At 39.1% G+C, this 25,014-nt stretch overlaps 2 protein-coding genes across 2 annotated transcripts in view; one reads left to right on the top strand and one right to left on the bottom strand.

Annotated features, from left to right (window-relative positions):
- The window catches only part of RPL27A (ribosomal protein L27a), a 1,008,958-nt gene that overhangs the window by 230,538 nt on the left and 753,406 nt on the right, over positions 1 to 25,014 (top strand). The gene's annotated exons all lie outside the window — the stretch shown is intronic.
- LOC126935159 (olfactory receptor 10A3) lies at positions 12,286 to 13,328 on the bottom strand. Its single transcript, XM_050756358.1, has one exon. It carries the CDS (start codon positions 13,257 to 13,259, stop codon positions 12,315 to 12,317), a length of 945 nt encoding a protein of 314 aa, XP_050612315.1. The 5' UTR covers positions 13,260 to 13,328; the 3' UTR covers positions 12,286 to 12,314.

Raw genomic sequence — 25,014 nt, 5'->3', positions numbered from 1 at the left:
CTAATTTTTGTATTTTTATTAGAGACAGGGCTTCACCATGTTGGCCAAGCTGGTCTTGAACTCCTGACCTGGTGATCCACCCTTCTTGGCCTCCCAAAGTGCTGGGATTACAGGCGTGAGCCCCCACACCCTTCCAGAAGAAGTTTTTAAATTCATGAAGTAACTGCCTCTATAGAAGAAAAGCACAGAGGAAAAAACAACATATGTTCAGGGAAGACATGGCAAAACAAAAGAAACTTTCTAAAAAACTATAACTGGCAGAGTTTGGGGAAGATAGTGAGTGGAAAAAAATCACAAATATGATGTTATGTTGGAAGCATGGAAAAAGAAAATTCAATGCTGCTAGTATAATTAGTTCAAGTCCAGCTCCTCCCTGCTCGGAGGCTGAAAACATGAGAAGCAAGGTGTGGTGAAAGGAAAACAACTTTACTGATCAAGTGCTGGCAGATGGAAGATGGCTAGGCTTCTGCCTCAAAGAAGCCATCTCCTTTTGAGCTGAGCGAAGAGATTTAATGAAAAGGTGTGAGAAATACATGGGAGTGGCACAGGAGGGCCCAGGTCTACATGTCTTATTCCCATGATTATCTTGAATAGTCGTCCATCCAGAGGTCCGGTTTGCGTCACCCTGAGTGCGGCCAGGTACTGGTGGACTGTTTGTAACGCCCCCTAAGTGCGAGAGTTCTGCAACTGGGTCTCTCTGCCTGGGTGATTTCAAAATTGGCCCCTGGAATTTCTAAGCAAGCACATAATTAGATAAGAGAGCACAAGTCACAGAAGTGCTTGGTGGGAGAGGGAGAAACAGAGTTTCAAAGTATGTCTCAAGGCTGAAAGTAAGAAAAAAACGTTTTAAAATGCATTTGGAGGCTGGGATACTTGGTTACAATTCCCCACTGTCAAGTTACATTCTACTACTATGGAAAGTGGGCAAAACAGTCCATTTGGCTACTTCCCACTAACAAGGGGTATAGTTAGAGGGTATCAGAATGGAATCTATTTACCTGGAAATGGAAATATTCCTGAATTCAGACTCACAACAGGAACTTGCTGAAGCATTGTGGTGCAAAAATAAATGCTTTTGAGAAAGTCTGTCCTGCATCCTATACAAAGGGTATAACAGTAATAATGAAGTCCACAAGAGCCAAAGAGAATAATGAGCTGAATATCAATCATACTGTATATGACGTATTAGGAAGTTGACCCTGTTACAGGGTCCTGGGAAAGGGTATCTATAGCAGAAATATGGGTGTCCAATGCATGCATAGCTTGGGTTATACTGTGAGAATAATCTGGTAGATATACACAACATTCCGTATTTTGCACAAGGCCACCTTGGGCTTCAGTCAGGATATCTAAGGTCATACAGTTCTGTAGAGTCACTTATCTAATCTGCAAGGTTTCTTCAGTGAGAAGGGTGATGGCATGATGGCTGTTATTAAAGGTGATGGCCACATTTTTTTTTCTTTAAGATGGAGTCTCGCTTTGTCACCCAGGCTAGAGTGCAGTGGCACCATCTCAGCTCACTGCAAGCTCCACTTCCCAGGTTCATGCCATTCTCCTGCCTCAGCGTCCTGAGTAGCTGGGACTACAGGTGCCTGGTGGTGGCCATATGTTTAGCCAAAGCCTGTACTTGTAATTCTTGATCTTTGGCTGCTGCCTGGGAGGTAAAAACTGGCTAGAGGATAAAACCACCATGATGCCTGTTTTTAACAGTGATTTCAAGCCTTTATGTTTTCCCAGTTGTCAGGGAGAGAGTCTAGATGGAACAGGATACATCCTGGTAGGTAAGGGAGCCCCAAGGTACATCTTCTAATCTGATTATAAGGTAAGTAAGGCCAATGATGAGTGTCACAGGCCCATAACTAACCCCAGTAGGAAGGGTAGGTTCTGCTACGGAGGATAATCTGATTGTGTCTTCCTATCCACATATTATCAGTCAGCCAAAGGGTTTGGCCATATTGTTGAAGAGGTAACCATTCCATATCATGAGTGATAGTGTGGAGTATACTGTTTTCTGGTTTTTGATGCATAGAGGTGCTTGACCCATTACCTGGATTTTCTCCACCATCAACCATTCTATCCCATCACTTATGGCATATCCTATGCAGGGATGGCATTAACCTGCTAATAAACCTGATAGACAATATGCTTCTGGATTTCCTCAAACGTGAGGAACTCACTGTGAATGGTACTATAATCATAGAAAAGAAATGACTGAGTACTCTCATCCCAAGTATAAGAATGACTCCAAGTGCTCAGGTTAGCAGTTGTATGCACCAGGGCAAGTCTGCAGTAGAAGAAAGGGGTAGTTCCTCTCAAACCCAACAGTCTGTTTTATTTTGGAAGGAAGCCTCCAACTTTGCACATTCAACAAAAAGGTTATTTTTAGCAAAAATAAAGAAGGTACTTATGTCTGTAAAGTTCATTAAGAAATTAATGTTAACAGAAGAGTATTACTTATCAATATAATTTTTCTTTAATAAGAGCTTTAGATCCTCTCTTGATTTATATGACCAAACTGTCTGCTCACCCGAGGTATCAGGTTGGGAGGGGCTGCCTTCACCCAAGTGTGATGTTTCCAGGGCCTAAGTCCAGTCAATTTGACAGATGAATGTATGGTTAGCAGCACATCATGAGGTCCTGTCTACTTTTTGGTTAGCTCTTGGTCCAGCCCTTGGTTTCTCCAGGACTTTAATAGCACCTTATCTCCTGGATAGAAAGGGTGAAGGGGCTCATTCCACGGGGTATGAGGACCTGAAAAGAGAAAATCATTCATAAACTCTCAGACTTATCTATACATTCTATGCACTGAGCTGCTATAATCTTGGCTTGTATCAATTAGCTATATAAAACACAAGCATTTTGTTTAGCTGTTGAGGCATCTGTCTACCCATCCTTGATTTGGAGGGTCTGAGTAGTTGTATTCCTCAAAACCAGCCCTTACAATCTCATGCAATACTTCTAGTGCCCTGCCTAATTTTGAGAATGAAAGAAAAATAAGCTCACAAATAGTTAACTATTTAAATTATTTAATATAAACACATAAAATAAATTCTATTAATTCAGATAGAGGCAAAATTATTAAATGAATCTTAATATTTTTGAATACAGGCCTGTCCCTATGTCTCATGAAAGCAGTTTACTATCTGTCATCTTTGCCCACATCTAAAGACAAGGCTTTGGTTTAACTTGAGTTTGGTGACAAATACTGGCAGGAATTGGTGCCTTCTTTAGATGTGATATGTGTAGCCCAGAGTCAAAGCCCTACAATTTAACAGCACAAGGATTAATTAACAGTACCCAATAAGAACTTTTTTAAGGGGCTGGAGGTAGTGTTAGTGGAGTCCATGACCTGAGTAGAAGCTGTAAAATATTTTATAACCTTATGGTGATTAATTTTTATAGCTTTGATACACCCCAGAAATAAGTCAGGAACTTAATTTAGGATTCAATTTTAAGGATGTTTGTCAAAGATGCTGAAAATTTCTAAACTTTAGTTCAGAACAGTCTTTGTAAAAATAATAGTTACTTATTTAACCAAAGTGATGATTAAGACTTTAAAACCAATACTGAGAGTTACATGGATGTAAAAACCTTAACTCTTTTAAAGTTCAATTTTTCTAAGCAATCGAAAACCTGATAAAGACAACATAAGAATTCTCTTGATAAAATGTAAAATGTTGTATCTTAAACTGGTTACCAAAAAGACAAAGAGAAACCTTCTGCAGTGTGACTGCATCTCCTTATAAGAAACCTATTGAGATAACCTGGGAGTTAAATTTGGTTTAAAAAGTGCTTTAATTAAATAACAAGGTAGGAGACCAGAAGGACTTCTCTTCTGGTCGCAGCCCTACTGACCAAAACAGGATCTTGTCCAGACAGGATAAAGTGAAGAAATTAGCAAAGATGAAAATGATTCCTAACTGCCTTTATTGTTCATTGGCATAAGACACTTACATGAGCACCATGATAGTTTATAAATGCCATGTCAATTACCCAAGAGTTACCATCCCTTCCCATGGCAGTGACCCAGAAGTTGCCATCTCTTTCCTAAAAAGTTCTAAACAACCAACCCTTAAATTTACATTATTCCTTAATTTGTATGCAATTAAAATTGGGTTTACATGAGTATAAATACAATTGCCAAGAGCCCATTAGTGAATGCTTTAAGTCCCCTGTCCCCTCAGGATTACCCATCCTGAGAAAGTGTTGCAAAATCAGTATCCAGGATGCTCAGACAAGAGCCCCCAACTTACTGGCCCTGGGGAGAATCAGTATGCCTACTATAAGCAAAAGGGCCACTGACAATGAGAATGTCCTGTCTCCAGTGAGAAATGGAAAAGCTCCCCATCAATACTAGAGCTATCCTTCTTTCAGTAGCCCTGGTGAACAACCTGGCTCATTTGGACTTGACAGTTCAAGTTTACTGGGGGTCTCTGAAAGAGCACAGAGATACTTATAAACCCCTAAAGGACTTTAAGCTATTATTTCCCAAATACATAGATAAATAACATGATGCTGTGGATGGGAATAAGAACATGAATTATTCTATTCCTCCTAATTGTAATTTTTCCTCCTAGTAATGTTTATATCTTTTAGATTCTACATAAAGACAATGCTGGCACAAGGCTTCCAACCCATCCTGTCTTCTGACCCAAAAATTAAAGACATCCTGTCATTGGGCTTCTTAAATCATGTAACCAGAAGTTTTTACTCCTCCAATGCTATGCAAGGCCTATGCCCATAAAATCAGCAAGAAACAATGGACTTCTGCCCTTCTTCAGCCCCCTTGAGATAAAGGAAGAGTATCTAATCTCTGAGGTGGAAATAAGATAGAAGACAGGTAGGACTTGTTTTCTGGTCACAAACCTGCTGACCAAAACAGGGTCTGGTCCAGGCAGGATAAAGTGATAAAACAAGAGGAACCAGCAGATGGTGACAAAAACAATCCCTAGATCCCCTCATTGTTCACTGACATAAGACACTTCCACCAGCACCATGACACCTTACAAATTCCATAGCAATGACACAAAAGCTACCACCCCTTTCCATGACAACAATATGGAAGTTACCACCCCTTTCCCTGGCAATGACCCGGAAGTTACCACCCCTTTCATAGATAGGTATAAATAATCCACACCTCAATTTGCATGGACCTACTCCTTAATTTGCATGTAATTGAAAGTGGGTATAAGTGAGTATAAATACAGTTTCTAAGAGCTCATACATTGACCACTCTGGGCACACTATCTGTGAGTTAGCCCTGCTCCACAAGGAGCAGTGCCGTTTGATAAAAGATTGCTGTCTAATGACACTGACTTACCCTTGATTTCTTTCCTGGGTGAAGCCAAGAACCCTCTTGGGCTAAGCCCCAGTTTTTGGGGACTTGCCTCTCCTGCAGCAATCGGACACAGGAAGAGTGTATTCAAGGTTATAAGTATGGCAGGGGAATATATGACTCTTAGGACCAGCCTAAGAAACTTCCTGATTACATTTAACATTTTAGACATGTCAAGAAAAACCAAGAATACAGAATCAAGTCATACTGGAAGAAAACATTGATTTTTTTTTTTTTTTAACCTTCAAGATAAAACATATCAGCATTAGGCCATAACAACTGTTAGAACTGTAGGAAAAGGTTATAGGAGCTGATGAAAAAGCTGAAGGAGAGTTATTATCTCAGGCCTTTTCCAAGGGAGAAAAAGCTGAAAGTGTCAAGACATAATAAAAGTTGATCTTCTGAGATGTGAATCTGAGAAGTTTTCAAAAGAAACATTACAGAATTAAAAACAAAATTTCTTGGAATATCATTAAGAACAAACAAGTATCTTAAAAATCTTATTTTAACATAGGAGATCAATCCTAGAAAGACTACTATAAATAATTTCATTTTAATTATAGTCATCACATACAAACTTCTTAAAGTCCCCTTCATGAACTTTATCATGCTTGGACTTTCTGACTAGTGGTGTACTTCCTTCTTTTCTAAGTAGTCAGTCATTTTACTTTAGGACAAAAATTTATCATACAAGATCCTTTTTCACATAAAATTATTATCATTTCTCTATAAATTTCCTTACCAAAAATATATCTTCATATTCATAACTTTTTTCACATCATTCTTCCCTACTTACTGATTTTTTACTTTTTAAATAAATAGCTTGCAAATAACCTCCAAATTGCATAAAATTGTTTTGTTCTCAATAAGAAAATAACTTACAGAATTATACACTAATTAGAATTATTATTCTTAGTTACCTTACATTTTAGTGAAAACCTAGGAAACAAGAAATCTTGAACTCTATATCAGATGTTAGCATTTTATAAATAAAACTATTGCACAATTTTGGAAACATGTTTTCACATGTCATAATCTTTTTTTAATTGGAAATGACCCAGACACCCAATGAGTATCAATTATTCAATTTAAAATAATTTTAAGATTTTAAATCACATGAAAAGTCCACTTACAAGCACTTACCTCATTTACATGTATTCAATTTTTTATTTTTAGCAATTTATCTTTTACTTTTGAAAACTGAGACATTATACAAAGCTAATCATTATTTAAAGTTATTTCCACATTAGTCATTTTTTTAAGTCTGAATATTAGGTGAATACCTAAGTAAGAACCTTAAACACAAGGTCATTTTGCTAATAACTCACAAGATTCAGCTGTTTTCAATGAACCAACAATCTTAAATTAGTCTTATTTGTCAAAAAAAAAAAGAATCACACAAATAAAGATTACTCAGCTTTGGGCTGGGTTTACAGTCTCACAACCTTTGTGCCTGACTCTAACACCTTAAAAAATCTAGCAGAGGCAGATATAAAACTCATTTACCCAGACACAAATGTGTACTGATGATTCTGAAGACATTTTTGTTTTTATTTTACCACTGATTTTTAAACCAGTTTATTTATTAAAGATTTATTTGAATTTTAAAAGCATTTGGATTTAATTTATGTGTACTCATTTACTTATAAGTAAATTTGGTAGCATGCCAACACAACATGGAAGATAATACACATACATCACACAAACATATCTAAACATGCTTAAACACATGCACAAATGAAGATCCGATAGCTTTTCCCTCAGAACTCTAGCCGTAAGATAGTAATACAAATTCACCAATCTATAAAAGATAGCTGGATCCAAGTTATGTCTGATGATATTGGAACTTGTTTACATGGCTAAACTTTGTTTGCCCCAATAGATAATTCACAGAAAGCTGAGGGCCAGAATTTGAGTAAAGTAGTTTTTCTAGCAGTTTTTATTTTAAAGACCTCTACCTTTTTTTTTCCTTCAGTTTCAAATTAGTTTCTAATGTTCCTATTTTAGCCAGAACTGACTAAACTTATTTTAAAAATCTTTACGTTACCTTTAAATAGTCAGTTTTATCTCAACACCAGTAGCTTAATAACAGCAGATTCAAAGCAAGCAGAAAAGAAAAGAGAGAAATATACAGACAGCTTTAGAAGACTCTGCTGAACTTTATAATTGCAGCTTAACCACTTGAGCTCTGAATTTTCCTTACTGTAATTTGCCCATCCGTTTAAAATGTGCACCAAAATGGGCCATCATATGTAACCAGCTGGAGTCCCAGATAGTCTACAAAAGAATTCGCATGCTTTCTTCCCCCATAAAGCTTGACACAAGTATGGGAAATACTCTAGAATCCCAAAGAGGATGACAAAATCAGGGACCATAATGTTGAAAACCATTTCTCCCTTAGCAGGAGGGGAGCAGTTTATCTTGCAGGCTTCTGACAGTAAGACGGACCTGGTCTTTGATGGAGGCCATGCCAAATGCACCCTTGGAAGGAGGAATAACACTAAAGAAAGACACAAACACAGACAGATCCGATGCAGATGGAGTGCAGATTTTTCCAACTCTGGCTCCAGCTTTGGCTTAACATACCTGCCTTGAGTAAACATGCAGGTGTCACTGAAGTTCAGCCACTGTGACTTACTGAACTCTAACTGTTCTTCAGCTTGCCCATTGTGAGAGATGAGGATCTCTTCATGAATTACTGAAAGACTCTGGCTTTCACCATTTTGTTTTCAATGGTTTGTAAATTGCACACATCTTTTGTTATCTATCTGAAGATCAATGCAATTTAGTAGCACCAATATAATTCTATTTTCCTTATGACTATCACCCCTCATTGCTCCTGGACATTTCAATTCATGAATAATTGCATTGGCCACTGCATTTCCCTCCATGGCACATAATTCCAAGTCACCATTCCTGAAATATAATGTTTCTCTATGTCCTCAAAAGACATTACAAATCCATGAATAGCCAAAATACAAATACAGCTATACACATTTAGAATTAACATAATCTTATTTCTTAATTTATTAAACATAAAATCAATTTATTTGATATGAATCTAATACAATAAGTGATTCAAGCGTTTAAGCCAAATTTAATATGTAATAAAGACTCAGGAAAAAAAATAAGCTGGTGTGTGTCAAACCATCACAAAATATTTTTTAAGTCTCATTATCACAAGGTTACATGCATGTATGGCATATTCCTAAATAATATACAAAAATTATAAGACCTCCCTTACATTTAGCAGAATATATATACCTAATCTTAATTAATATCACACTATCTTTTACTCAAAATATTTTTTGAAGCTGTCAGAAAAATTGGAATAATTCCCTTACTGAACAATAATATAAAAACTTAATTAAAATTTGCTCCCACCAGTTTTCCTACTCAAAATGATTGTTAAAGTCTTAAAATGAATCAGTGATGTTCCTTCCCAAACTAGGTTGGACAATAAAGTATGACCAAAACTTAAAGGACAAAAAAACACAGAATCCCTACTTTGCCAATAAACCTCTTCTTTTGAGACAGAGTCTTGCTCTGTTGCCCAGTTTGGAGTGCAATAGCACGATCTCAGCTCACTGCAACCTCCACCTCCCAGGGTCAAGTGATTCTCCTGCCTCAGCCTCCTAAGTAGCTGGGATTATAGGCACATGCCACCACAGCTGGCTAATTTTTGTATTTTTAGTAGAGACAAGGATTCACCATGTTGGCCAGGCTAGTCTCGAGCCCCTGACCTCAGGTGATCCACCGGTCTCAGGCTCCCAAAGTGCTGGGAATACAAGTGTGAGCCACCACACCCAATCATAAACCTCTTAATGAACAAGGTGATATCCCTCAAAAATTAACTCTAAGTCATCTACTTGCCCATATTTGGAAAGTAAATAGCACAAACAATTTTAAAAACTAGAACCACCACCAACAACCCAAGCCACAATAAGCCCACCACCATCATTCAGCCCAGGAGTTAGATGTAGTGTTGTGTCACAAACGTATGGTTTTAAGACCTAGAAGTTTGACAAACAAAAAATTGTTTACATTATATTTAGATTGAATGAAATTGTATATATCTTCATCTATTTATAGATATAGATAGATATAGGTAGATACAGAGAGGTAAGATATGCATATAGATAGAGAGATATGGCTAAAGAGATCCGCAGAATAACAAGTTTCTTTCTCAAAAGCCACTGATCTCATATTTTCAGTTGACTATCAGCCCAGGGACTATCCAAGGACTACGGATCATTACTTCACTTCAAATGCAAAGAGAATGTGAGCCGGGTGTGGTGGCTCACGCCTGTAATCCCAACGTTTTGTGAGGCCAAGGCAGGTGGATCACTTGAGGCCAGAAGTTAGAGACCAGCCTGGTCAACACGGCAAAACTCCATCTCTACTAAAATACAAAAATTAGCCAGGCATGGTGGCACATGCCTGTAATCCCAGCTGCTCGGGAGGCTGAGGCATCAGAATGTCTTGAACCCAGGAGACAGAGTTTGCAGTGAGCCGAGATCGTGCCACTGCACTCCAGCCTGGGCGACAGAACAAGACTTTGTCTCAAAATAATATAAAATAAAATAATAAAATAAAGTAAAAGAGAATGTGGACAGCATTCCTGACTTTGGGAAGTGGTGCTTAGGACTACCTCAAAAGCCAGAGACCTCCCATCTGGAGAATTCAACAAGATTTTAAACTGCCAGTTACTGTGTATCTTACAGGAAGAATCAGATATTAGATGTTCCCTGAAATACTACTACCTTTACTGCTAACCCTGAGATACTGGAAATTCATTATGAATATATCATATTTGGACTCACAAAAAAGGGAACATCCCTTGTAACTGACTACACCAACATGTAAAGAAGTGCCCAAGGTCTTGGAATCCAACTGGTCAAACCACTTATTGAGACTGGGCAGATAATCTGAAGGGTGCATGCAACAAACAGAGCACTAAGGTAACTTAGGCATACACACAAGAAGGAATCAATTAAACCACCACTTCCACCCACTTATTTTCAGAACCCTCCTGAGGCTTCCACATGAGCACTATTCCATTACCAGTTCTCTCTGTTTCAGTCTTATGCCTAACCCACCCTGAATCTGCTCCAAATCTTGAAGCTAACATCTTGCCTCTGATTGTCTTCTCATTATTAATTAAAAAGTTTTTCTAAAGCACCTACTCTGTCCCTGGCACAGTGTTAGGCAGATGATGCACAGTGGTGAACAAATTAATATAGTTCCTGTCCTCCTAGGGCTTATTATGAAATATGGCAATCAAACATTAAACAGATCACGTATTAAAATATATGAGGAAAGCTTAAGGTAATAAGCTGCCTATATGAAACAGGGAGAGATTGGGATCTACAAAGTGTAGCTAATACTAACAAGGCAAATATAAATGCAGTCACAAAACAATCAGCACAGTCTTTTATTTTAGTCTCAAGTTCTATATTTCAAACTGACACACAGTTCAAAGAGGGGAAGACTCAGCAGCAGCTCCTTTCGTGTTTCTAAGCCATGTGCATGAGGTCTTGAGCTTAGAGTCAAGAAACACTCCATGGCCAACTCCTTCACTGGCAGGGGAACTCACTGGACTCTCTCCCACAAGGTCCTACTTCAATTTAGGTGCTTGTCTTCATTCTCCCTCCGTTCTATTCTATAAGCATGAAATATTCCAAAGGTTGCAATGTGAAATTATACATTCTGAGAAAGGCCACACACTTAGTAATATAGTTCACATATGATATAAAATAAGCACAATTAGTTAATTAATTGCATTGGATTTCCACAATGAACAACAACAAAAAAAAAATGCATGAGTCATTGTTTCTAAACAAAGTGTCTGGGGGCTTTGTAGGAAATTTTGTAGGACATTTCCCATTTCCCATTTCCCACAAATGGAAATTTAACAAAAGTCTCTGAAAACAGTATTCTGCAAGTAAAAATGATACTATCAAGTAAGAACTCTGAAAACTTCCCAGGTGGATCTCTAGTGACCAATATTGGATAAATATTTGGAAAACTATCATGAGAAATTTACTTTTGGATTATAAGCTCAGTGAGTCTATCAAGTATAGAACCATCTGGGTCCCCCAAAATAGATGCACTTTTTTTTACTCATCCATGGAACAAATTTTCAGTCCAAAAATAAAAACCTCACCAATCTATTGTTGGTCTCTTAAAGCTCTACCCTGTTACCAAAGTACAGTGGGCCTTCAGGCCAGTCTGAAGAACTATAATCATTTTGAAAAGTAATTTTGCAACAGCTGGTAAAATTTACAAGCACACCCACTCCTCATCCCATCAGTCCCACTTAAATCTAACAAACAGATATATAGACATCAGTACATGTAAGCATATGGAACAAGGTGTTTAAAGCATTGTCTTAATGACAATAATCCAGTAGCTACCTGGATGTTCACAATAGAGAAATGGATGAATAAACCGTTGTATCACATGTTATGAAAACATATGTATCTATTAAAAACAAGAGACACCAGTTCTTTATTGAAAGAGAGAGATTCCCTGATACATTTTCAAATGTTAAAAATTGAACAAATTGGCTGGGTGCAGTGGCTCACACCTGTAATCCTAGCACTTTGAGAGGCCAAGGCAGGCAGATTGTTTGAGCCCAGGAGTTAAAGACTGGCCTAGGCAACATAGCAAAACCCCTTCTCTACAAAAAATACAAAAATTAGCCGGGCATGGTGGTGCATGCCTGTAGGCCCAGCTATTTGGGAGGGTGAAGTGGGAGGATCACTCGAACCCAGGAGGTGGAGGTTGCAGTGAGGAGAGATTGCATCACTGCACTCCAGCCTGGGTGACAGAGTAAGACCATGTCTTAAAATAAAAATTAAAAAAAAAACGAATTTAATGTATTCATACCAAGAAATGCAATCTGTTTTCACCCTTTATTAAATTTAAATAAAGTGTAATAGGGTAGTAGCCAAATATCACATGACTTCTCATGCAATCAGACTGTGTGTAAAACCACGTTTCTTTGACATAATTTTATCAAAGCCCTTTTCATGTCACTGTTTCGCAAGGTGTAAATGAGTGGATTCAGGAGAGGGGTAAGCAGTGAGTAAGACAGTGACATCAGTGTCTTGGTTTCTGGTGAGTAGCCAGATTTGGGCTGTAAATAAGTCATATTGGCTGTGCCATAGAACAGGGTCACAGATGTGAGGTGAGAGGCACAGGTGGAAAAGGCCTTTTGTCTCCCTGTAGTTGATGGCATCTTCAGGATGGCAAACAGAACTCGAGTGTAAGACAAGAGGATCAACAAGAAAGGAACCATAACAATCAAAATGGTGCCTGTGAAGGCAAAGATTTCAAATAAGAAGGTGTCTGCACACACAAGCTCTAGTACTGCTGCGGTTTCACAAGACAGATGATTAATTTCATTGGGGCCATAAAACAGAAAACTAAATACCCAAGTGGTCTGCACAGTAGCCACCATGATCCCTGAGATCCATGAGAACATTACTAATTTCATAAAAACCCCTCTGTTCATAATCACTTGGTAGTTCAGAGGATGGCAAATTGCAGCAAACCGGTCATAAGCCATTGCTCCCAGGAGAAAACATTCAGTCCCACCAAAAATAAGGATGAAATACATCTGTGCAAAACAGCCCCCAAAAGAAACCGTAGTTTTCTCAGTAGAGAGCACCACCAGCATTTCAGACATAATGACTGCACTGAAACTCACCTCCACCACAGATAAATTTAGGAGGAACAGGTACATGGGAACGTGGAGGCTCTGGTTTAAGGAGATGACGACTATAATGATGGCATTTCCTATCAAGGTCACCACATAAATAACTAGGAAAATCCCAAAGAGCTGCACCTGGAGCTCAGGAAAGTTAGAAAAGCCCAGGAGGATGAATTCAACCACACAGCTTTGATTTTGTCTTTTCATTTCAGTAGTTGAACCTTAATATTGTTTTTATGGACCTGGTATATCGAGTATGAAGTCACAATCCCATAGCTGCGAGTTTGAGTCTGGAATTCTTAACGGCAGATGTAATGACAAGCTCATTTTGACAGAACTTCAGGTTGGTTCTTATGAAGAATGGCCAATGGCTTGTAATAGTGAATCTTTAAAATACAAATAAAGAAGTTAAGTATTTTGGTTTAGAAATCTTGTTTTTTAAAGTACAAAATAACAGTAAATGTTATCTGGCTACATCTTTGTTATGTAGGTTGCTCTCTCTCCCCTCTCTTAATGCCAGGTCCCCCTTTAAAAGCCCCTGCTTTCTCCCCAAAGAGTGAAGCAGTGTCCTTAAAGGCAGGAGCCTATACCTCTTCCCTTAATTGGATTCTGCAAGCAAAGAGCAACTGAACCTGCGTTTTGGTTACACCTGGATTGCGAGCTAGTCTGGAACTTGACTGCAGTCCTAACTCTGCCACTGTCTCCAAGATGGGTCTCTGCCTCTCCTGCACTTGGGTTCCCATCTGTATGGGTTGGAAGCAGGAGAATGATCCCTGCTGGCTCCGACATAGGTGTTTCCCTCATTTGTTGATAGAAAACTGCAGGCTGCAAACTGCAGGCTGCAAGGCCTCAACTCCAATCAGATGGGAGCTGGGCTGAAGGGAACATGGAATAGTGGTGGTGGGCACAGAGGCAGCACACATGCTGCCTGAGTCACTTTGGGCCTGCCAGTCCCATGCAGAGATGACCATTTTCTTCCCAATCCAACTGCCCCTCCAGAACCCCTCTCAGGGCAAAGCAACTTCATTCTATCTTCTCTCAACCAGATCAAAAATCCTTGTCTCCCAGTATTCCCTTCACTGTCAGGGCCCACATGTCTTTAAAATCTAGAGTCCTCCTGGCTTCACAAGTCCATTCCCACTGACACTGCTCCACCTCACTGCCTCTTTTCCTCTCCCTTCACCTCCTCTACCATTAAACGGAAACTAACTGGCTATTCCATGTCTTATACCCCTTCCTCCAATCTGTACCTCAAATTTCTGACAAAATAATATCACCTTCCCTCCCAGAACCTTCAGGGTCTCCCCTTATCAGTAGAATATAACGCCCACTTCTCAGGCCGACATTTAAGGGGAACTAGAGTGATAACAATTGCTTTAGGAATGTAAATGAGGGAAACATTACTTCTGAATGGACAGTGAGGGTGGGAAACCATAATCACAAGATGGCATGGGTGGAAGGTCCATTAGGCAGAGGAGAAAAAGCATAAGGAAGTCTTCCTTGCTCAAATAGAAGATATTCAATGACACCTTAGTATTAGAATGGAGCTCTAAACTGGCCTTCGTGTGATGCTTCGAAAATCAGCAGCATTTTACTATGGGACAAGAGGAAACCAGGAGGAGAGAAGGACACAGCGAGTTGAAGACGTCTTGATTTCATGTTATTAGGACATTCGCAGAGAGGAAAAGTGAATTGATTTACTGAGTCTGACCATAGTGATATTAAAAACCAAATATATGTATTAACTATAACAAAGTATTTTGGATATAAGAAACCTCCTAAAATAGACTGGCAGAAAAAAAAAAAAGCACCTAAGTATCATTTTAATAGACAAAACTACATTTTCAGCTCCAGGCCTATAAAACCAAGTACGTTTGTAAAATGAGAAAATTTAGAATATCCTACTAAACATAGACAACTTTTAAGGAGCTGATAAAGCACAGTTATATATTAAAACAAATTTTAGATGGGGGCGGAGCAAGATGGCCGAATAGGAACAGCTCCAGTCTCCAACTCCCAGCGCGAGCAACACAGAAGACCGGTGATTTCTGCATTTTCAACTGAGGTACTGGGTTCATCTCACTGGGGAGTGCCGGACAATTGGTGCTGGGCAGCTGCTGCAGCCCGACCAGCGAGAGCTGAAGCAGGGCGAGGCATTGCCTCACCTGGGAAGCGCAAGGGGGAAGAGAATCCCTTTTCCTAGCCAGGGGAACTGAGACACACAACACCTGGAAAATCGGGTAACTCCCACCACAATACTGCGCTTTAAGCAAACAGGCACACCAGGAGATAATATCCCACACCTGGCCGGGAGGGTCCCACACCCACGGAGCCTCCCTCATTGCTAGCACAGCAGTCTGTGATCTACCGGCAGGGCAGCAGTGAAGCTGGGGGAGGGGCGCCCGCCATTGCTGAGGCTTAAGTAGGTAAACAAAGCTGCTGGGAAGCTCGAACACGGTGGAGCTCACAGCAGCTCAAGGAAACCTGCCTGTCTCTGTAGACTCCACCTCTGGGGACAGGGCACAGTAAACAATAACAAACGCAGCAGAAACCTCTGCAGACGCAAACGACTCTGTCTGACAGCTTTGAATAGAGCAGTGGATCTCCCAACACGCAGCTTGAGATCTGAGAAGGGACAGACTGCCTGCTCAAGTGGGTCCCTGACCCCTGAGTAGCCTAACTGGGAGACATCCCCCACTAGGGGCAGTCTGACACCCCACACCTCACAGGGTGCAGTACACCCCTGAGAGGAAGCTTCCAAAGCAAGAATCAGACAGATACGCTCGCTGTTCAGAAATATTCTATCTTCTGCAGCCTCTGCTGCTGATACCGAGGCAAACAGGGTCTGGAGTGGACCTCAAGCAATCTCCAACAGACCTACAGCTGAGGCTCCTGACTGTTAGAAGGAAAACTATCAAACAGGAAGGACACCTACACCAAAACCCCATCAGTACATCACCATCATCAAAGACCAGAGGCAGATAAAACCACAAAGATGGGGAAAAAGCAGGGCAGAAAAGCTGGAAATTCAAAAAATAAGAGCGCATCTCCCCCGGCAAAGGAGCGCAGCTCATCGCCAGCAACGGATCAAAGCTGGACGGAGACTGACTTTGACGAGATGAGAGAAGAAGGCTTCAGTCCATCAAATTTCTCAGAGCTAAAGGAGGAATTACGTACCCAGCGCAAAGAAAGTAAAAATCTTGAAAAAAAAGTGGAAGAATTGATGGCTAGAGTAATTAATGCAGAGAAGGTCATAAACGAAATGAAAGAGATGAAAACCATGACACGAGAAATACGTGACAAATGCACAAGCTTCAGTAACCGACTCGATCAACTGGAAGAAAGAGTATCAGTGATTGAGGATCAAATGAATGAAATGAAGCGAGAAGAGAAACCAAAAGAAAAAAGAAGAAAAAGAAATGAACAAAGCCTGCAAGAAGTATGGGATTATGTAAAAAGACCAAATCTACGTCTGATTGGGGTGCCTGAAAGTGAGGGGGAAAATGGAACCAAGTTGGAAAACACTCTTCAGGATATCATCCAGGAGAAATTACCCAACCTAGTAGGGCAGGCCAACATTCAAATCCAGGAAATACAGAGAACGCCACAAAGATACTCCTCGAGAAGAACAACTCCAAGACACATAATTGCCAGATTCACCAAAGTTGAAATGAAGGAAAAAATCTTAAGGGCAGCCAGAGAGAAAGGTCGGGTTACCTACAAAGGGAAGCCCATCAGACTAACAGCCGATCTCTCGGCAGAAACTCTACAAGCCAGAAGAGAGTGGGGGCCAATATTCAACATTCTTAAAGAAAAGAATTTTCAACCCAGAATTTCATATCCAGCCAAACTAAGTTTCATAAGTGAAGGAGAAATAAAATCCTTTACAGATAAGCAAATGCTTAGAGATTTTGTCACCACTAGGCCTGCCTTACAAGAGACCCTGAAGGAAGCAATAAACATGGAAAGGAACAACCGGTACCAGCCCTTACAAAAACATGCCAAAATGTAAAGACCATCGAGGCTAGGAAGAAACTGCATCAACTAACGAGCAAAATAACCAGTTAATATCATAATGGCAGGATCAAGTTCACACATAACAATCTTAACCTCAAAATAAATGGACTAAATGCTCCAATTAAAAGACACAGACTGGCAAACTGGATAAAGAGTCAAGACCCATCAGTCTGCTGTATTCAGGAGACCCATCTCACATGCAGAGACATAAATAGGCTCAAAATAAGGGATGGAGGAAGATTTACCAAGCAAATGGAGAACAAAAAAAAGCGGGGGTTGCAATACTAGTCTCTGATAAAACAGACTTTAAACCATCAAAGATCAAAAGAGACAAAGAAGGCCATTACATAATGGTAAAGGGATCAATTCAACAGGAAGAGCTAACTATCCTAAATATATATGCACCCAATACAGGAGCACCCAGATTCATAAAGCAAGTCCTTAGAGACTTACAAAGAGACTTAGACTCCCATACAATAATAATGGGAGACTTCAACACTCCACTGTCAACATTAGACAGATCAACGAGACAGAAAGTTAACAAGGATATCCAGGAATTGAACTCATCTCTGCAGCAAGCAGACCTAATAGACATCTATAGAACTCTCCACCCCAAATCAACAGAATATACATTCTTCTCAGCACCACATCATACTTACTCCAAAATTGACCACGTAATTGGAAGTAAAGCACTCCTCAGCAAATGTACAAGAACATAAATTATAACAAACTGTCTCTCAGACCACAGTGCAATCAAACTAGAACTCAGGGCTAAGAAACTCAATCAAAACCACTCAACTACATGGAAACTGAACAACCTGCTCCTGAATGACTACTGGGTACATAACGAAATGAAGGCAGAAATAAAGATGTTCTTTGAAACCAATGAGAACAAAGATACAACATACCAGAATCTCTGGGACACATTTAAAGCAGTGTGTAGAGGGAAATTTATAGCACTAAATGCCCACAAGAGAAAGCAGGAAAGATCTAAAATTGACACTCTAACATCGCAATTAAAAGAACTAGAGAAGCAAGAGCAAACACATTCGAAAGCTAGCAGAAGGCAAGAAATCACTAAGATCAGAGCAGAATTGAAGGAGATAGAGACACAAAAAACCCTCCAAAAAATCAATGAATCCAGGAGTTGGTTTTTTGAAAAGATCAACAAAATTGACAGACCGCTAGCAAGACTAATAAAGAAGAAAAGAGAGAAGAATCAAATAGACGCAATTAAAAATGATAAAGGGGATATCACCACCGACCCCACAGAAATACAAACTACCATCAGAGAATACTATAAACACCTCTACGCAAATAAACTGGAAAATCTAGAAGAAATGGATAATTTCCTGGACACTTACACTCTTCCAAGACTAAACCAGGAAGAAGTTGAATCCCTGAATAGACCAATAGCAGGCTCTGAAATTGAGGCAATAATTAATAGCCTACCAACCAAAAAAAGTCCAGGACCAGATGGATTCACAGCTGAATTCTACCAGAGGTACAAGGAGGAGTTGGTACCATTCCTTCTGAAACTATTCCAATCAATAGAAAAAGAGGGAATCCTCCCTAACTCATTTTATGAGGCCAACATCATCCTGATACCAAAGCCTGGCAGAGACACAAAAAAAAAAGAGAATTTTAGACCAATATCCCTGATGAACGTCGATGCAAAAATCCTCAATAAAATACTGGCAAATCGGATTCAGCAACACATCAAAAAGCTTATCCACCATGATCAAGTGGGCTTCATCCCTGGGATGCAAGGCTGGTTCAACATTCGCAAATCAATAAACATAATCCAGCATATAAACAGAACCAAAGACAAGAACCACATGATTATCTCAATAGATGCAGAAAAGGCTTTTGACAAAATTCAACAGCCCTTCATGCTAAAAACGCTCAATAAATTCGGTATTGATGGAGCGTACCTCAAAATCATAAGAGCTATTTATGACAAACCCACAGCCAATATCATACTGAATGGGCAAAAACTGGAAAAATTCCCTTTGAAAACTGGCACAAGACAGGGATGCCCTCTCTCACCACTCCTATTCAACATAGTGTTGGAAGTTCTGGCTAGGGCAATTAGGCAAGAGAAAGAAATCAAGGGTATTCAGTTAGGAAAAGAAGAAGTCAAATTGTCCCTCTTTGCAGATGACATGATTGTATATTTAGAAAACCCCATCGTCTCAGCCCAAAATCTCCTTAAGCTGATAAGCAACTTCAGCAAAGTCTCAGGATACAAAATTAATGTGCAAAAATCACAAGCATTCTTATACACCAGTAACAGACAGAGAGCCAAATCATGAATGAACTTCCATTCACAATTGCTTCAAAGAGAATAAAATATCTAGGAATCCAACTTACAAGGGATGTAAAGGACCTCTTCAAGGAGAACTACAAACCACTGCTCAGTGAAATAAAAGAGGACACAAACAAATGGAAGAACATACCACGCTCATGGATAGGAAGAATTAGTATCGTGAAAATGGCCATACTGCCCAAGGTAATTTATAGATTCAATGCTATCCCCATCAAGCTACCAATGAGTTTCTTCACAGAATTGGAAAAAACTGCTTTAAAGTTCATATGGAACCAAAAAAGAGCCCGCATCTCCAAGACAATCCTAAGTCAAAAGAACAATGCTGGAGGCATCACGCTACCTGACTTCAAACTATACTACAAGGCTACAGTAACGAAAACAACATGGTACTGGTACCAAAACAGAGATATAGACCAATGGAACAGAACAGAGTCCTCAGAAATAATACCACACATCTACAGCCATCTGATCTTTGACAAACCTGAGAGAAACAAGAAATGGGGAAAGGATTCCCTATTTAATAAATGGTGCTGGGAAAATTGGCTAGCCATAAGTAGAAAGCTGAAACTGGATCCTTTCCTTACTCCTTATATGAAAATTAATTCAAGATGGATTAGAGACTTAAATGTTAGACCTAATACCATAAAAATCCTAGAGGAAAACCTAGGTAGTACCATTCAGGACATAGGCATGGGCAAAGACTTCATGTCTAAAACACCAAAAGCAACAGCAGCAAAAGCCAAAATTGACAAATGGGATCTCATTAAACTAAAGAGCTTCTGCACAGCAAGAGAAACTACCATCAGAGTGAACAGGCAACCTACAGAATGGGAGAAAATTTTTGCAATCTACTCATCTGACAAAGGCCTAATATCCAGAACCTACAAAGAACTCAAACAAATTTACAAGAAAAAAACAAACAGCCCCATCAAAAAGTGGGCAAAGGATATGAACAGACATTTCTCAAAAGAAGACATTCATACAGCCAACAGACACATGAAAAAATGCTCATCATCACTGGCCATCAGAGAAATGCAAATCAAAACCACAATGAGATACCATCTCACACCAGTTAGAATGGCAATCATTAAGAAGTCAGGAAACACCAGGTGCTGGAGAGGATGTGGAGAAATAGGAACACTTTTACACTGTTGGTGGGATTGTAAACTAGTTCAACCATTATGGAAGACAGTATGGCGATTCCTCAAGGATCTAGAACTAGATGTACCATATGACCCAGCCATCCCATTACTGGGTATATACCCAAAGGATTATAAATTATGCTGCTATAAAGACACATGCACACGTATGTTTATTGCAGCACTATTCACAATAGCAAAGACTTGGAATCAACCCAAATGTCCATCAGTGACAGATTGGATTAAGAAAATGTGGCACATATACACCATGGAATACTATGCAGCCATAAAAAAGGATGAGTTTGTGTCCTTTGTAGGGACATGGATGTAGCTGGAAACCATCATTCTTAGCAAATTATCACAAGAACAGAAAACCAAACACTGCATGTTCTCACTCATAGGTGGGAACTGAACAATGAGATCACTTGGACTCAGGAAGGGGAACATCACACACCAGGGCCTATCATGGGGAGGGGGAAGGGGGGAGGGATTGCATTGGGAGTGATACTTGATGTAAATGACGAGTTGATGGGTGCAGCACACCAACATGGCACAAGTATACATATGTAACAAACCTGCACGTTATGCACATGTACCCTACAACTTAAAGTATAATAATAATAAATAAATTTTTTAAAAATGTAAAAAAATAAAAATAAAAAAATAAAAAAAAACAAATTTTAATTACTGCCTTCATGAGTAATTTTTTTAAGCTGAGCTGAAATGCTCCATCTTTTCCCTTTAACATAAAACAACATAATGCTAATTTAGCTACCTCACTGACATGTTCTACTGGCTCTGGCATTAACTTTCTGTATGATCTTGGGCAAATAACTCCCTCATCAGGGTTTCGTCTTTCTACCCAATTAGACTTATTTCTGACCACCTTCACCCCACTCCCTCAACTACATACCTTTAAGAATTGATGATTTGTGCAAGCAAACCGTTTATAGATCTAATTACTGTCCAAACTTTTATGTGAATATGAAGGGCACAGCAATTGACTTTCTTACCTGAGCATTGAGTTATCACTTGATAAGTACCTCCAATTAACAGTGAGGATAACTACAGATGGCAAACTCACCAACAAGTACCAAAGCAGAATCTTCAGATCCTTTTCTATTCACTGTCCCTGATTTTCATCCCATTTATGTGTTACCTCTTCAATTAAAAAGCACTTCCATAAATACAACTTAGTGATTCAATGCATTGATTTTAGATTATACTGCATTAAATTGTATGCCCTGAGAGAAATCTTCTCTGGAGAACTTACACACAATTTATACAGACTCTCTTGTATGGGGATAAGGAAGCTCCACTGCACAAACTTGGAATACGGCTCTTCCAGATTTCCATTGGGAATTAACACCTCTTCACACGAGAGACCCAATTCCACCAAGATCTTCCCCATTAAGAAATGAAAGCAGAGACTGAATAAATGTTAATAAATAGGCACAAATTGAGAAGGGAGAAAAGAATGTGAGCGTGAGTAAAGGCAGAGTGATTTGGACAGAGAATCTGATTGGACAAGACAGACAGCTTGCACAATGGTAGGAAATGTGTTGTGGCAAGTAAATTGAAGTTACTTTGTGGAAAGTCTGGAGATACCAAAACTTAAATTTTCTAGTAGTAATATAGAAATACTAAATTTGGGGGGAAAGTCTTTCAGATAATTTTATAGTTGAAACTTTTTAACTTGAAGTCAAAACATCTGAACTAATATGACTTTGAGCATCATGTCTCTTCTCTGGCTCTATTTTTTAATAAAATCAAGATAATGTTATTAACTTCACAAGGTATATGTAACAATCAGAGGACTCAGAGTTAAGTTCACACTGATTTGAGCAATCAATAAAACTATTAGCTCAGTTCCAGCAAAGTATAGGGATGAATGAATCTGCAGGCTTGGCTTTATCCAGAACTCTGATAATGTTGCCAGGACCTGGATTTCTTTATTTCTATATTTCTCATCTCTGCTTTCCTAGAGTAGGTTCTATTCTCAATGAATATTTTCCCCTTAGTGGCAATAAGGCTGCTAACAACACTTAGGAATAGATCTTCTCTGTATCCAGTGGGCAATGTACCAGTTATCCTGAGGAAAGGGTTTTCATTTGCAAAAACTAATCCAAGAACCCCTCCTATATCATTTACTATGGTGGGATTACATGAGTATCTACCTATAAACCAGACACTGTGGCTGTGAATGAGATGAGAAATGCTACCTAATATGCAATTTTCATGGCATCCTATACTATAAGCAGGTACAGCATCAATTCTAACTATGCATACCTGAAAATGTTTAATTAAAAAAAATTCCCCAAGGGAAATGAAGGTACTGTTTATAGGAGAAGGAGGTCAAAGAATGATGGTGATTCAACACACAAATGCTCTATACATAAAGCATGCTATACTTTAAATTATTATATGAATACAAGGAGGTGAGATGAAAGCTGAGAAACAATAAAGTTACATTACTTATTTTTGCAAGATGGACTGGACAGAAGTAGAACTAGGATGTAATGAATGGAGCAAAATCATAAATATTGTAGAGGATAAATAGTTATATATAGTCCTGGACATGAATGTGTCACATAAATGAGACAGGATTTCAAATGTTTGTGAAAGAGAGGATGAATAAATAGAAACATGGACAGGGAAGTCCATAAATAAATCACTTCAAGGGCTTTGCATACCTTTGGAACTGATTCCTGAGTCCAAGAGTGAGGGGAAAAGGGATATACTTACCCTCTTAAAATAAGTCAAGGAGTAAATAGTCACACACTCTATTAATGAATAAGTCTTCTCAGAACTGACAATCCCTTCATTGAACAAGCTGAGAACCTGACTGTAAAGGCATTGTTATAAGCCTACACAGACGTCCCAGTCCCCTGAGTCATGCAAAAAAGAAAAAAAAACATCCACTGAAACCCTTGAAGTGGGAAATGGAAAGTGTGATATACAGAAATTATCTTTTTTCCTATGAGTCTGTTACCTAAGAAGCAAAGCAACAGAGTAAGTGTCATCAGCAGGCAATGGGATCAGCAACAATTTGTCAGCAACGATTTGGTGGGGGGGAGGGGGGAGGGTGTTATGATGGTGGTATTGTTGGACCTATCAATGTTTGTAGGATTCCCTTGAGCATTTCTTGAAAGGTCAGTCTGGTGGTGATGAATTCCCTCAGTTTTTGCTTGTCTGGAAAAACTTTATTTCTCCTTCACTTCTGAAGGATAGCTTTTCTTGGTAGAGTATTCTTGGCCACCAATTATTTTCTTTCAGCACTGTGAAAATATGACTGTCTCTTTGCTTGTAGAGTTTCTGCAGAGAAACCTGCTGTAAGTCTAATGAGGATTCCCTTATGTGTGACTTGATGCTTTTCTCTTGATGTTTTTATAATTCTCTTTTTATCTTTGACTTTTAACAGTTTGACTATAATGTGCCTCAGGAAGGATCTTTTGGGGTTAAATATGTTTGGGCAATTGAGCTTACTGGATCTGGGTCTTCATATCTCTCCCAAGACTTCAAAAGCTTTTAACTGTTATTTTGTTAAATAGGTTTTCTATGCATTTTCCCATCTCTTTCAGATCTCTCATAATATAAATGTCTGTTTGCTTAATGGTGTCACATAAGTCCTATAGGCCTTTTTCATTCTTTTTTATTTTTTTATTTTTATTTTCACTCACTGAGAAATTTCAAATAACTGATCTTCGAGTTCAATATTCAATCTCCTGTTTGATCTAGTCTGGCTATTGAAGTTCTCTGTTGTACTTTTTATTTCATTCATTGAATCCATCAGCTGCAGGATTTCTGTTTATGATATCTGTCACTGTGTTAAATTTCTCATTCATATCATGAATTGTTTTCTTGATTTTGTTGAATCTTCTATATGTATTCTCTTGTATTTCACTGAGTTTCCTTAAGATCGTTATTTTGAATTCCTTTTCTGGCAACTCATAGATCTTTTTTCCTGTGAGGCCTGTTATTAAAAAGTTATTGTGTTCCTTTGGTGGTCTCATATTTCCTTATTTTTTCATGTCTTTTGTGTCTCTGTATCTGGTGGAAAAATTGCATCTTCCAAACTTTATAGAGGGGCTTTCATAGAAAAGAACTTTCACCTGTAGTTGTTTCTTTGTGTGGCTATTGAGAAAGGTGTGGTGACTCTGGTTCTGAGTAAATGTAGGTGGTGTAGTCTCTGTGCAATTTGTTCAACTGCAATCAACATCAGCAATAACTGTGGGTGCCTCAGTGATGTGGCCTGTAGAAGCTTGTGGCAGTGGCAATGGTGGCATGGGTTACTTACTTAAGCACTTAAGGTACTCTGTATCAAGGGCTTTGGAGGGCCTCCTTTTCTCATTTTTCCCATAAGGGGGAGAAGTAGCTGAAGTATCTCCTCCTGGTGTCAGGTCTGACATGGCCTACAAGCAGCTGTAGCAGTGCTCGGTTCCAGTTGCATGTGCTCAGAGCATCTGTGGAGCTGGAG

Source organism: Macaca thibetana, chromosome 14 (assembly GCF_024542745.1).
Source record: "Macaca thibetana thibetana isolate TM-01 chromosome 14, ASM2454274v1, whole genome shotgun sequence".
NCBI classification, from domain to species: Eukaryota; Metazoa; Chordata; class Mammalia; order Primates; family Cercopithecidae; genus Macaca; species Macaca thibetana.
The sequence above is the reverse complement of the archived record's forward strand: the minus strand, read 5'-3'. Positions and strand labels throughout refer to the sequence as shown.